The sequence below is a fragment of the Petromyzon marinus genome, chromosome 79 (assembly GCF_048934315.1).
Source record: "Petromyzon marinus isolate PM22_M1 ecotype Great Lakes invasive population chromosome 79, UKy_Petmar_22M1.pri1.0, whole genome shotgun sequence".
NCBI lineage: Eukaryota > Metazoa > Chordata > Hyperoartia > Petromyzontiformes > Petromyzontidae > Petromyzon > Petromyzon marinus.
This window is the reverse complement of record NC_133745.1, coordinates 23091940-23107050: the sequence shown is the minus strand read 5'-3', so window position 1 is coordinate 23107050 and position 15111 is coordinate 23091940. Positions and strand designations below refer to the sequence as shown.

General features: G+C 60.6%; 3 protein-coding genes across 3 annotated transcripts in view; 1 reads left to right on the top strand and 2 right to left on the bottom strand.

Annotated features, from left to right (window-relative positions):
* Positions 1 to 1400, bottom strand: part of LOC142907473 (structural maintenance of chromosomes protein 5-like) — a 48857-nt gene extending 47457 nt beyond the window's left edge. Inside the window, exon 1 of the mRNA XM_076057028.1 lies at positions 1209 to 1400. The gene's annotated coding sequence lies outside the window, so the exon portion shown is untranslated. The remainder of the gene's footprint in view (positions 1 to 1208) is intronic.
* Positions 1 to 15111, top strand: part of LOC142907476 (uncharacterized) — a 478656-nt gene that overhangs the window by 398627 nt on the left and 64918 nt on the right. The gene's annotated exons all lie outside the window — the stretch shown is intronic.
* LOC142907515 (structural maintenance of chromosomes protein 5-like) lies at positions 3607 to 14721 on the bottom strand. Its single transcript, XM_076057109.1, has 5 exons — positions 14586 to 14721; positions 12777 to 12829; positions 10275 to 10440; positions 9470 to 9604; positions 3607 to 4047 (listed from the first exon to the last, which is right to left on the bottom strand). Exons 1-5 carry the CDS (start codon positions 14676 to 14678, stop codon positions 3607 to 3609), a joined length of 888 nt encoding a protein of 295 aa, XP_075913224.1. The 5' UTR covers positions 14679 to 14721.

Sequence of the window (15111 nt, the reverse complement as noted above, 5' to 3'; positions counted from 1 at the left end):
AGTGTCTCAGTGAGTGTCCCAGTGAGTGTCCCCCCAGTGAGTGTCCCCCCAGTGAGTGTCCCAGTGAGTGTCTCAGTGAGTGTCCCCAGTGAGTGTCCCCAGTGAGTGTCCCCTTGTCCCCAGTGAGTGCCCCAGTGAGTGCCCCAGTGAGTGTCCCAGTGAGTGTCTCAGTGAGTGTCCCAGTGAGTGTCCCAGTGAGTGTCCCCAGTGAGTGTCTCAGTGAGTGTCTCAGTGAGTGTCCCAGTGAGTGTCCCCTTGTCCCCAGTGAGTGTCCCAGTGAGTGTCCCCTTGTCCCCAGTGAGTGTCCCCCCAGTGAGTGTCCCCAGTGAGTGTCTCAGTGAGTGTCTCAGTGAGTGTCCCAGTGAGTGTCCCCTTGTCCCCAGTGAGTGTCCCAGTGAGTGTCCCCTTGTCCCCAGTGAGTGTCCCCCCAGTGAGTGTCCCCAGTGAGTGTCTCAGTGAGTGTCTCAGTGAGTGTCTCAGTGAGTGTCCCAGTGAGTGTCCCAGTGAGTGTCTCAGTGAGTGTCTCAGTGAGTGTCCCCAGCAGTGAGTGTCTCAGTGAGTGTCCCAGTGAGTGTCCCCAGTGAGTGTCCCCAGTGAGTGTCCCAGTGAGTGTCCCAGTGAGTGTCTCAGTGAGTGTCTCAGTGAGTGTCCCAGTGAGTGTCTCCCTTGTCCCCAGTGAGTGTCCCAGTGAGTGTCCCCCAGTGAGTGTCCCCAGTGAGTGTCTCAGTGAGTGTCTCAGTGAGTGTCCCAGTGAGTGTCTCAGTGAGTGTCTCAGTGAGTGTCCCAGTGAGTGTCCCCTTGTCCCCAGTGAGTGCCCCATTGAGTGCCCCCCTTGTCCCCAGTGAGTGTCCCCCGTGATTGTCCCCAGTCAGTGTCCCCAGTGAGTGTCTCAGTGAGTGTCCCCTTGTCCCCAGTGAGTGTCTCAGTGAGTGTCCCAGTGAGTGTCCCAGTGAGTGTCCCCTTGTCCCCAGTGAGTGTCTCAGTGAGTGTCCCCTTGTCCCCCAGTGAGTGTCTCAGTGAGTGTCCCAGTGAGTGTCTCAGTGAGTGTCCCAGTGAGTGTCTCAGTGAGTGTCCCCCTTGTCCCCCAGTGAGTGTCCCAGTGAGTGTCGCAGTGAGTGTCCCAGTGAGTGTCCCCCTTGTCCCCCAGTGAGTGTCCCCCCAGTGAGTGTCCCCCCAGTGAGTGTCCCCAGCAGTGAGTGAGGACCCACCAGCCAGACACGCTTCTTCCCCAGCAGCTGTGCGTAGTCGTGGTGCCGCTGGTGGCTGTGGAAGAGTTCCACGTCGTGCGTCTGCGTCTCCCTTGTCCCCCAGTGAGTGTCCCAGTGAGTGTCCCCAGTGAGTGTCTCAGTGAGTGTCCCCTTGTCCCCCAGTGAGTGTCTCAGTGAGTGTCTCCCTTGTCCCCCAGTGAGTGTCCCAGTGAGTGTCCCAGTGAGTGTCCCCAGTGAGTGTCTCAGTGAGTGTCCCCCTTGTCCCCCAGTGAGTGTCTCAGTGAGTGTCTCCCTTGTCCCCCAGTGAGTGTCCCAGTGAGTGTCCCAGTGAGTGTCCCCTTGTCCCCCAGTGAGTGTCTCAGTGAGTGTCTCCCTTGTCCCCCAGTGAGTGTCCCCAGTGAGTGTCTCAGTGAGTGTCCCCTTGTCCCCCAGTGAGTGTCTCAGTGAGTGTCTCCCTTGTCCCCCAGTGAGTGTCCCAGTGAGTGTCCCAGTGAGTGTCCCCAGTGAGTGTCCCCAGTGAGTGTCTCAGTGAGTGTCCCCTTGTCCCCCAGTGAGTGTCTCAGTGAGTGTCCCCCTTGTCCCCCAGTGAGTGTCCCAGTGAGTGTCCCCCCAGTGAGTGTCCCAGCGAGTGTCCCCCCAGTGAGTGTCCCAGTGAGTGTCCCAGTGAGTGTCCCAGTGAGTGTCCCAGTGAGTGTCTCAGTGAGTGTCCCCAGTGAGTGTCTCAGTGAGTGTCCCCTTGTCCCCCAGTGAGTGTCTCAGTGAGTGTCTCCCTTGTCCCCCAGTGAGTGTCCCAGTGAGTGTCCCAGTGAGTGTCCCCAGTGAGTGTCTCAGTGAGTGTCCCCTTGTCCCCCAGTGAGTGTCTCAGTGAGTGTCCCCCTTGTCCCCCAGTGAGTGTCTCAGTGAGTGTCTCCCTTGTCCCCCAGTGAGTGTCCCAGTGAGTGTCCCAGTGAGTGTCCCCTTGTCCCCCAGTGAGTGTCTCAGTGAGTGTCTCCCTTGTCCCCCAGTGAGTGTCCCCAGTGAGTGTCTCAGTGAGTGTCCCCTTGTCCCCCAGTGAGTGTCTCAGTGAGTGTCTCCCTTGTCCCCCAGTGAGTGTCCCAGTGAGTGTCCCAGTGAGTGTCCCCAGTGAGTGTCTCAGTGAGTGTCCCCTTGTCCCCCAGTGAGTGTCTCAGTGAGTGTCCCCCTTGTCCCCCAGTGAGTGTCCCAGTGAGTGTCCCCCCAGTGAGTGTCCCAGCGAGTGTCCCCCCAGTGAGTGTCCCAGTGAGTGTCCCAGTGAGTGTCCCAGTGAGTGTCTCAGTGAGTGTCCCAGTGAGTGTCTCAGTGAGTGTCCCAGTGAGTGTCCCCCCAGTGAGTGTCCCCAGCAGTGAGTGTCTCAGTGAGTGCCCCAGTGAGTGTCCCCCTTGTCCCCAGTGAGTGTCCCAGTGAGTGTCCCCCTTGTCCCCAGTGAGTGTCCCAGTGAGTGTCCCCCTTGTCCCCAGTGAGTGTCTCAGTGAGTGTCCCAGTGAGTGTCCCAGTGAGTGTCCCAGTGAGTGTCCCCCTTGTCCCCAGTGAGTGTCCCAGTGAGTGTCCCAGTGAGTGTCCCAGTGAGTGTCCCCCTTGTCCCCAGTGAGTGTCCCAGTGAGTGTCCCAGTGAGTGTCCCAGTGAGTGTCCCAGTGAGTGTCTCCCTTGTCCCCCAGTGAGTGTCCCAGTGAGTGTCCCAGTGAGTGTCCCAGTGAGTGTCCCATTGAGTGTCCCCCTTGTCCCCAGTGAGTGTCCCAGTGAGTGTCTCCCTTGTCCCCCAGTGAGTGTCCCCCCAGTGAGTGTCCCAGTGAGTGTCCCAGTGAGTGTCCCAGTGAGTGTCCCCCTTGTCCCCAGTGAGTGTCCCAGTGAGTGTCCCAGTGAGTGTCCCAGTGAGTGTCCCCCTTGTCCCCAGTGAGTGTCCCAGTGAGTGTCCCAGTGAGTGTCCCAGTGAGTGTCCCAGTGAGTGTCCCAGTGAGTGTCTCCCTTGTCCCCCAGTGAGTGTCCCAGTGAGTGTCCCAGTGAGTGTCCCAGTGAGTGTCCCCCTTGTCCCCAGTGAGTGTCCCAGTGAGTGTCTCCCTTGTCCCCCAGTGAGTGTCCCCCCAGTGAGTGTCCCAGTGAGTGTCCCAGTGAGTGTCCCATTGAGTGTCCCCCTTGTCCCCAGTGAGTGTCTCAGTGAGTGTCCCCCTTGTCCCCAGTGAGTGTCCCAGTGAGTGTCCCAGTGAGTGTCCCAGTGAGTGTCCCATTGAGTGTCCCCCTTGTCCCCAGTGAGTGTCTCAGTGAGTGTCCCCCTTGTCCCCCAGTGAGTGTCTCAGTGAGTGTCCCCCTTGTCCCCAGTGAGTGTCCCAGTGAGTGTCCCAGTGAGTGTCCCATTGAGTGTCCCCCTTGTCCCCAGTGAGTGTCTCAGTGAGTGTCCCCCTTGTCCCCCAGTGAGTGTCCCAGTGAGTGTCCCCGTGAGTGTCTCAGTGAGTGTCCCAGTGAGTGTCCCCCCAGTGAGTGTCCCCCCAGTGAGTGTCCCCAGCAGTGAGTGAGGACCCACCAGCCAGACACGCTTCTTCCCCAGCAGCTGTGCGTAGTCGTGGTGCCGCTGGTGGCTGTGGAAGAGTTCCACGTCGTGCGTCTGCGTCTCCCTTGTCCCCCAGTGAGTGTCCCCCCAGTGAGTGTCCCCCCAGTGAGTGTCCCCAGCAGTGAGTGAGGACCCACCAGCCAGACACGCTTCTTCCCCAGCAGCTGTGCGTAGTCGTGGTGCCGCTGGTGGCTGTGGAAGAGTTCCACGTCGTGCGTCTGCAGACGCTGGCGCTCCGACAGATTCTCCAGACGTGCCGATCGCTCCAACAGAGTGGCCTGGGGTCACGGGGGAGGGTGGGGAGAGACACACGGGGAGAGAGAGAGACACGGGGAGAGACATGGTGAGAGAGAGACACGGGGAGAGAGAGACACACGGGGAGAGAGACAGGGGGAGTTGAGAGAGAGACACGGGGAGAGAGAGAGAGACACGGGGAGAGAGACAGGGGGAGAGAGAGAGAGACACGGGGAGAGAGAGAGAGACACGGGGAGAGAGACAGGGGGAGAGAGAGAGAGACACGGGGAGAGAGAGACACGGGGAGAGAGAGACATGGGGAGAGAGAGAGACACGGGGAGAGAGAGAGACATGGGGAGAGTGAGACACGGGGAGAAAGAGAGACACGGGGAGAGACACACGGGGAGAGAGAGAGACATGGGGAGAGAGACACACGGGGAGAGAGAGACAGAGAGACACGGGGGGAGAGAGACACGGGGAGAGAGAGAGACACGGGGAGAGAGACACGGAGAGAGACAGGGAGAGAGACACGGGGAGAGATACATGGTGAGAGAGAGACACGGGGGGAGAGAGACACGGGGAGAGAGACACGGTGAGAGACAGGGAGAGAGACACGGGGAGAGACACGGGGAAAGAGAGACACGGGGAGAGAGAGACACGGGGAGAGAGAGACACGGGGGGAGAGACACGGGGAGAGAGAGACACGGGGAGAGAGAGACACGGGGAGAGAGAGACACACGGTGAGAGAGAGACACTGAGAGAGAGAGACACACGGTGAGAGACACGGGGAGAGAGAGACACGGGGGGAGAGAGACACGGGGAGAGTGAGACACGGGGAGAGAGAGAGACACGGGGAGAGAGAGACACGGAGAGAGACACACGGGGAGAGAGAGAGACACACGGGGAGAGAGAGAGACACGGGGAGAGAGAGACAAGGGGAGAGAGACACGGGGAGAGAGACACGGGGAGAAAGAGAGACACGGGGAGAGTGAGACAGAGAGACACGGGGAGAGTGAGACAGAGAGACACAGGGAGAGAGAGACACGGGGAGAGAGAGAGACACGGGGAGAGAGACACACGGGGAGAGAGAGACACGGGGAGAGAGAGAGACACGGGGAGAGAGACACACGGGGAGAGAGAGACACGGGGAGAGAGACATGGTGAGAGACAGGGAGAGAGACACGGGGAGAGAGACACGGGGAGAGACACGGGGAGAGAGACACGGGGAGAAAGAGAGACACGGGGAGAAAGAGAGACACGGGGACAGTGAGACAGAGAGACACGGGGAGAGAGAGACACGGGGAGAGTGAGACAGAGAGACACGGGGAGAGAGAGACACGGGGAGAGTGAGACAGAGAGACACGGGGAGAGAGAGACACACGGGGAGAGAGAGACACGGGGAGAGAGAGAGACACGGGGAGAGAGACACACGGGGAGAGAGACACACGGGGAGAGAGACATGGTGAGAGACAGGGAGAGAGACACGGGGAGAGAGACACGGGGAGAGACACGGGGAGAGAGACACAGGGAGAAAGAGAGACACGGGGAGAGTGAGACAGAGAGACACGGGGAGAGAGAGACACGGGGAGAGTGAGACAGAGAGACACGGGGAGAGAGAGACACACGGGGAGAGAGAGACACGGGGAGAGAGAGAGACACGGGGAGAGAGACACACGGGGAGAGAGAGACACGGGGAGAGAGACATGGTGAGAGACAGGGAGAGAGACACGGGGAGAGAGACACGGGGAGAGAGACACGGGGAGAGACACGGGGAGAGAGACACAGGGAGAAAGAGAGACACGGGTAGAGTGAGACAGAGAGACACGGGGAGAGAGAGACACGGGGAGAGTGAGACAGAGAGACACGGGGAGAGAGAGACACGGGGAGAGTGAGACAGAGAGACACGGGGAGAGAGAGACACGGGGAGAGAGAGAGACACGGGGAGAGAGACACACGGGGAGAGAGAGACACGGGGAGAGAGACATGGTGAGAGACAGGGAGAGAGACACGGGGAGAGAGACACGGGGAGAGAGACACGGGGAGAGAGACATGGTGAGAGAGAGACACGGGGGGAGAGAGACACGGGGTAGAGAGAGACACGGGGGGAGAGAGACACGGGGAGAGAAACACGGGGAGAGACACGGGGAGAGAGACACGGGGAGTTAGACACGGGGGAGAGAGACACGGGGAGGGAGACACACGGGGAGAGAGAGACACAGGGAGAGAGAGACACGGGGGGAGAGAGACACGGGGAGAGAGAGAGACACGGGGAGAGAGAGACACGGGGAGAGAGAGACACGGGGAGAGAGAGACACACGGGGAGAGAGAGACACGGGGAGAGAGAGACACCAGGAGAGAGAGAGACACGGGGAGAGACACGGTGAGAGAGAGACACGGGAGGAGAGAGAGACACGGGGAGAGAGAGACACGGGGAGAGAGAGAGACACGGGGAGAGACATGGTGAGAGAGAGACACGGGGGGAGAGAGAGACACGGGGAGAGACAGAGAGACACGGGGAGAGAGACACAGGGGGAGACACGGGGAGAGAGAGACACGGGAAGAGAGAGACACGGGGAGAGAAAGACACGGGGAGAGACACGGGGAGAGAGAGACACGGGGAGAGATAGACAGAGAGACACGGGGAGAGAAAGACAGAGAGACACGGGGGGAGAGAGACATGGGGAGAGACACGGGGAGAGAGAGACAGAGACACAGGGGGGAGACACGGGGAGAGAGACACGGAGAGAGACAGGGAGAGAGACACGGGGAAAGAGAGACACGGGGAGAGAGACACGGGGAGAGAGAGACACGGGGAGAGAGAGACACGGGGGGAGAGACACGGGGAGAGAGAGACACGGGGAGAGAGAGACACGGGGAGAGAGAGACACGGGGAGAGACACCTCAACCACCACCATCACCACCACCTCCATCACCACCTCCATCACCACCTCAACCACCATTACCAACACCACCACATCCATCACCACGACCATCCCCACCTCCACAACCATCACCACCACCACCATCACCACCACCATCATCATCACCATCACCACCACGACCACCACCATCACCACCTCCACAACCATCACCACCACCACCTCCATCACCACCTCCACCACCATCACCGCCACCACCATCATCACCGCCACCGCCACCACCATCACCACCACCACCATCACCACCACCATCACCACCTCCACAACCATCACCACCACCACCACCATCACCACCACCACCATCACCACCATCACCACCACCACCACCTCCATCACCACCTCCACAACCATCACCACCATCATCACCGCCACCACCATCATCACCGCCACCACCACCACCACCATCACCACCTCCATCACCACCTCCACCACCATCACCACCACCATCACCACCATCACCACCACCATCACCACCATCACCACCATCACCACCACCACCACCACCTCCATCACCACCTCCACAACCATCACCACCTCCACAACCATCACCACCTCCACAACCATCACCACCTCCACAACCACCACCACCATCACCACCACTATCACTATCACCACCATCACCACCACCATCACCACCACCACCATCACCACCACCACCATCACCACCTCCACAACCATCACCACCTCCACAACCACCACCATCACCGCCATCACCACCACCAAGACCATCACCACCACCATCACCACCACCACCACCACCATCACCACCACCACCACCACCACGACCATCACCACCACCATCACCACCACCATCACCACCACCACCATCACCACCACCACCACCATCACCACCACCACCATCACCACCACCACCATCACCATCACCACCACCATCACCATCACCACCACCACCACCACCATCACCACCACCATCACCACCACCATCACCACCACCACCATCACCACCACCACCACGACGATCACCACCACGACCATCACCACCACCATCACCACCACCATCACCACCACCACCATCACCACCACCACCACCATCACCACCACCACCATCACCACCACCACCATCACCACCACCATCACCACCACCATCACCATCACCACCACCACCACCACCATCACCACCACCATCACCACCACCATCACCACCACCACCATCACCACCACCACCACGACGATCACCACCACCATCACCACCACCACAACCATCACCACCTCCACAACCACCACCATCACCGCCATCACCACCACCACGACCATCACCACCACCACCACCACGACGATCACCACCACCACCATCACCACCACCATCACCACCACCATCACCATCACCACCACCACCACCATTACCACCACCATCACCACCACCACCACCATCACCACCACCACCACCGCCACCATCACCACTACCATCACCACCACCACCACCACCACGACGATCACCACCACCGCCACCATCACCACTACCATCACCACCACCACCACCACGACGATCACCACCACCACCACCATCACCACCACCATCACCACCACCATCACCACCACCACCATCACCACCACCACCATCACCACCATCACCACCACCACCACCATCACCACCACCACCATCACCACCACCACCATCACCACCACCACCACCACCATCACCACCACAACCACCACCACCACCACCACCATCACCACCACCACCATCACCACCATCACCACCACCACCATCACCACCACCACCATCACCACCATCACCACCACCACCACCATCACCACCACCACCATCACCACCACCACCATCACCACCACCACCATCACCACCACAACCACCACCACCACCACCACCATCACCACCACCACCATCACCACCATCACCACCACCACCATCACCACCACCATCACCATCACCACCACCACCATTACCACCACCATCACCACCACCATCACCACCACCACCATCACCACCACCACCATCACCACCACCACCACCACCATCACCACCACCACCATCACCACCACCACCATCACCACCACCACCACCATCACCACCACAACCACCACCACCACCACCATCACCACCACCACCATCACCACCATCACCACCACCACCATCACCACCACCATCACCATCACCACCACCACCACCATTACCACCACCATCACCACCACCACCACCATCACCACCACCACCACCGCCACCATCACCACTACCATCACCACCACCACCACCACCACGACGATCACCACCACCGCCACCATCACCACTACCATCACCACCACCACCACCACCACGACGATCACCACCACCACCATCACCACCACCATCACCACCACCACCATCACCACCACCACCATCACCACCATCACCACCATCACCACCACCACCACCATCACCACCACCACCATCACCTCCATCACCACCACCACCATCACCACCATCACCACCACAACCACCACCACCACCATCACCACCACCACCATCACCACCATCATCATCACCACCACCGCCACCATCACCACTGACCTCAGTGCTGCTGCGTGACTTCTGCAGGACCTTGAGTCTCTGGTGGAGGTCGTAGAGGTCACTGGATCCCACGGACTTCTCCGTCGCTTCCAGACGGTCCACGCGAGAAAGTTTGGCAAACTCTCCAACTTTCTCCTGCAACATCATCAACAACATCAACAACAACATCATCATTGTCAACGGCAACATCATCATCATCAACATCGTCAACAGCATCAACATCGTCACCAACGACAACATCGTCATCGTCACTATCGTCACCATCGTCATTAACATCGTCACCATCGTCATTAACATCACCATCACCATCATTATCACCATCACCACCCTCACCATCACCATCATTATCACCATCACCACCCTCACAACCACCACCCTCACCACCACCACGCTCAGCACCCTTACCACCACCACCATCACCACCATGCTCACCACCACCACCCTCACCACCACCACCACCCTCACCACCACCACCCTCACCACCACCACCCTCACCACCTCCATCACCATCACCACCCTCACCACTATGCTCACCACCACCACCCTCACCACCACCACCCTCACCACCACCACCCTCACCACCACCACCACCACCACCATCACCACCACCACCATCACCACCATGCTCACCACCATGCTCACCACCACCACCACACTCACCACCACCCTCACCACCACCACCACCCTCACCACCACCACCCTCACAACCACCACCATGCTCACCACCCTCACCACCACCACCATCACCACCATGCTAACCACCACCACCACCACCACACTCACCACCCTCACCACCCTCGCTCACCTGAGGCAGGAACTGACACAGGTTGGACAACTGGATGTTGAAGCTGCTCACCAACTCCTCCACCTGCTTCTGTGAGGCCGAGCGGCCGCTCAGGAACCACGTGGAGGAATTGGAGGCGGCGTAGATCTCCCTCCTCACCACCACGTCCCCACCCACGGCACGTGCGCTGCACACGCAGAGACACAGGGAGCCACACGGGGAGAGACACGGTGAGAGAGACACGGTGAGAGACACACGGTGAGACACGGAGAGAGACGCACGGTGAGAGAGAGACGCGCGGGGAGAGAGAGACACGCGGGGAGAGAGAGACGCGGGGAGAAACACGGGGAGAGAGAGACACCGGGAGAGAGAGACGCGGGGAGAGAGAGACACGGGGAGAGAGAGACACCGGGAGAGAGAGACGCGGGGAGAGAGAGACACGGGGAGAGAGAGACACGAGGAGAGACGGGGAGAGAGAGACACGAGAGAGACAGAGACACGGGGAGAGAGACACGGGGGAGAGAGAGACACGAGAGAGACAGAGACACGGGGAGAGAGACACGGGGAGAGAGTGACACGGGGAGAGAGAGACACGGGGAGAGAGAGACACCGGGAGAGAGAGACGCGGGGAGAGAGAGACACGGGGAGAGAGAGACACGGGGAGAGAGAGACACGGGGAGAGAGAGACACCGGGAGAGAGAGACGCGGGGAGAGAGAGACACGGGGAGAGAGAGACGCGGGGAGAGAGAGACGCGGGGAGAGAGAGACACGGGGAGAGAGAGACACGAGGAGAGACGGGGAGAGAGAGACACGAGAGAGACAGAGACACGGGGAGAGAGAGACACGGGGAGAGAGAGACACGAGAGAGACACGAGAGAGACACAGACACGGGGAGAGACGGGGACGTGTACTGCAGGTGTACCGCACACACTGTACCCGCTGTAAATGCACAGCACAAACTGTACGCACCGCAGTCACACTGTACACACTGTACAGTGTGACTGCACCGTGCACAGTGCAGTAGATATCGTGGCTATACTGTACACACTGTAGCGAATTAACGCGCACACAGAAACTAAATCGCACGCACTGCACACACTGTATGTGCTGCTGTGGTGCACTGTATGCACTGTATGTGCCGCTGTGTGCACAGTGCGCACTGTATAGTCACAGCTGTGGGGTGCACAGTGCACACTGTATGTGCTGGTGTGGGTGTACAGTGCACACTGTATGTGCTGGTGTGGGTGCACAGTGCACACTGTATGTGCTGGTGTGGGTGCACAGTGCACACTGTATGTGCTGGTGCGGGTGTACAGTGCACACTGTATGTGCTGGTGTGGGTGCACAGTGCACACTGTATGTGCTGGTGTGGGTGCACAGTGCACACTGTATGCGCTGGTGTGGGTGCACAGTGCACACTGTATGTGCTGGTGTGGGTGCACAGTGCACACTGTATGTGCTGGTGCGGGTGTACAGTGCACACTGTATGTGCTGGTGTGGGTGCACAGTGCCCAACTGTATGTGCTGGTGTGGGTGCACAGTGCACACTGTATGTGCTGGTGTGGGTGTACAGTGCACACTGTATGTGCTGGTGTGGGTGCACAGTGCACACTGTATGTGCTGGTGTGGGTGTACAGTGCACACTGTATGTGCTGGTGTGGGTGTACAGTGCACACCGTGTGTGCTGTGTGGGTGCACAGTGCACACTGTATGTGCTGGTGTGGGTGCACAGTGCACACTGTATGTGCTGGTGTGGGTGCACAGTGCACACCGTGTGTGCTGTGTGGGGTGCACAGTGCACCACTGTATGTGCTGGTGTGGGTGCACAGTGCACACCGTGTGTGCTGTGTGGGTGCACAGTGCACACTGTATGTGCTGGTGTGGGTGCACAGTGCACACTGTATGCGCTGGTGTGGGTGCACAGTGCACACTGTATGTGCTGGTGTGGGTGTACAGTGCACACTGTATGTGCTGGTGTGGGTGTACAGTGCACACCGTGTGTGCTGTGTGGGTGCACAGTGCACACTGTATGTGCTGGTGTGGGTGCACAGTGCACACTGTATGTGCTGGTGTGGGTGTACAGTGCACACTGTGCATGCTGGTGTGGGTGTACAGTGCACACTGTATGTGCTGGTGCGGGTGTACAGTGCACACTGTGCATGCTGGTGTGGGTGTACAGTGCACACTGTATGTGCTGGTGTGGGTGTACAGTGCACACCGTGTGTGCTGTGTGGGTGCACAGTGCACACTGTATGTGCTGGTGCGGGTGTACAGTGCACACTGTATGTGCTGGTGTGGGTGCACAGTGCACACTGTATGTGCTGGTGTGGGTGCACAGTGCACACTGTATGTGCTGGTGCGGGTGTACAGTGCACACTGTATGTGCTGGTGCGGGTGTACAGTGCACACTGTGCGTGCTGGTGTGGGTGTACAGTGCACACTGTGTGTGCTGGTGTGGGTGTACAGTGCGCACTGTGTGTGCTGGTGTTGGTGTACAGTGCACACTGTACGTGCCGTACTCACAGTTCCAGTTCCACGGTGGCTTTCGCCTCGCCTTTCTTAACAAACAGTCCAATCTGAGACGACATCATCACCATCATCATCATCGCCGTCATCACCATCATCATTACCACCATCGTCATCACCACCACTATCACCACCACCATCACCATCGTCACCATCGTCATCACTATCACCACCATCATCACCACCACCACCACCATTATCACCATCGTCATCACCATCGTCATCACCATCATCATCACCACCATCACCATCGTCATCACCATCATCATCACCACCATCACCAGCGTCATCACCATCATCACCATCGTCATCACCATCGTCATCACCATCATCACCATCGTCATCACCACCATCACCATCGTCATCACCATCGTCATCACCACCATCGTCATCACCATCGTCATCACCACCACCATCACCACCATCATCATCACCATCATCACCACCATCATCACCATCATCACCACCATCACCACCAGCATCGTCCCCTGGTCACCCCCTCAGACCCCTCAGGCCCCCGTGAGACCCCTTGAGAACCAGCTGAGAGCCCCCCCTGGTATCCCCAGAGACCCCCCACACGAGACCCCCCCCTGGTCCCCCCTGAGACCCCGCTGAGACCCCCCCCGGGACCCCCGAGATCCCCCGAGACCCCCTGAGACCCCCCTGAGACCCCCCCAGAGACCCCCCTGAGACCCCCCGGAGACCCCCCCTAAGACCCCCCAGAGACCCCCCCGAGACCCCTTTAGACCCCCTGAGATTCTCCTGAGACCCCCCCCCAGAGACCCCCCCAGAGACCCCCCTGAGACCCCCCCGAGACCCCCCCAGAGACCCCCCAGAGACCCCCCCTGAGACCCCCCGGAGACCCCCCTAAGACCCCCCAGAGACCCCCCCGAGACCCCTTTAGACCCCCTGAGATTCTCCTGAGACCTCCCCCCAGAGACCCCCCCAGAGACCCCCCCAGAGACCCCCTCTGAGACCCCCCCGGGACCCCCCCGGGACCCCCCCAGAGACCCCCCCCGGACCCCCCCGGGCCCACCCCCCCAGAGACCCCCCCCGGGACCCCCCCGGGACCCCCCCCGAGACCCCCCCCGAGACCCCCCCAGAGACCCCCCTGAGACCCCCCTTAGACCCCCCAGAGACCCCCCAGAGACCCCCCTCAGACCCCCCTCAGACCCCCCTAGACCCCCCGACACCCCCCCCCAGAGACCCCCCCTTAGACCCCCCCAGAGGACCCCCCCTTAGACCAGAGACCCCCCCAGAGACCCCCTCTGAGACCCCCCTGAGACCCCCCCGACACCCCTGAGACCCCCCCTAAGATCCCCCTGAGACCCCCCCCAGAGACCCCCTTAGACCTCCAGAGACCCCCTGAGACCCCCTTTAGACCCCCCAGAGACCCCCCCGAGACCCCCAGAGACCCCCCCAGAGACCCCCCAGAGACCCCCCAGAGACCCCCCTGAGACCCCCCTGAGACCCCCCAGAGACCCCCCCGAGACCCTCCTTAGACCCCCCCGAGACCCCCCTGAGACCCCCCTTAGACCCCCCCAGAGACCCCCCGACAACCCCCCCCAGAGACCCCCCAGAAACCCCCCAGAGACCCCCCAGAGACCCCCCTGAGACCCCCCTGAGACCCCCCTGAGACCCCCCCTCAGACCCCCCCCGAGACCCCCCCCGAGACCCCCCCAGAGACCCCCCTTAGACCCCCCTTAGACCCCCTGAGATTCTCCTGAGACCCCCCCCGACACCCTCCGAGACCCCCCCAGAGACCCCCCTCTCCAGGGGGGGTGACCCTCAGTCCCCCGCCGTCACCTTATCCCCTCTCCCGAGGAGCCCCGGCCTGCCAGCCAGGCCCAAGCACAGGGCCGAGACGAGGGTGCTCTTGCCCGTGCCATTGGGGCCCATGACGAGGTTGAGGCTGGGGCCAGGGAAAAACTCCACCTCTGTGTAGGAGCTGGGGGGGGGGGGGGGGGGGGATGGGGGCAGTGGGGGGGGAGATGGGGGGAGAGATGGGGGGAGATGGGGAGAGGAGTGATGGGGGGAGATGGGGAGGGGAGATGGGGAGGTGGGAGAGATGGGGGGGAGATGGGGAGAGATGGGGGGAGAGATGGGGGGAGATGGGGAGGGGAGTGTTGGGGGGAGATTGGGGGGATGGGGGGAGATGGGGAGGGAGATGGGGGGGTGGGAGAGATGGGGGGAGAGATGGGGGGAGATGGGGAGGGGAGATGGGGAGGTGGGAGAGATGGGGGGGAGATGGGGAGAGAGATGGGGGGAGATGGGGAGGGGAGTGTTGGGGGGAGATTGGGGGGATGGGGGGAGATGGGGAGGGAGATGGGGG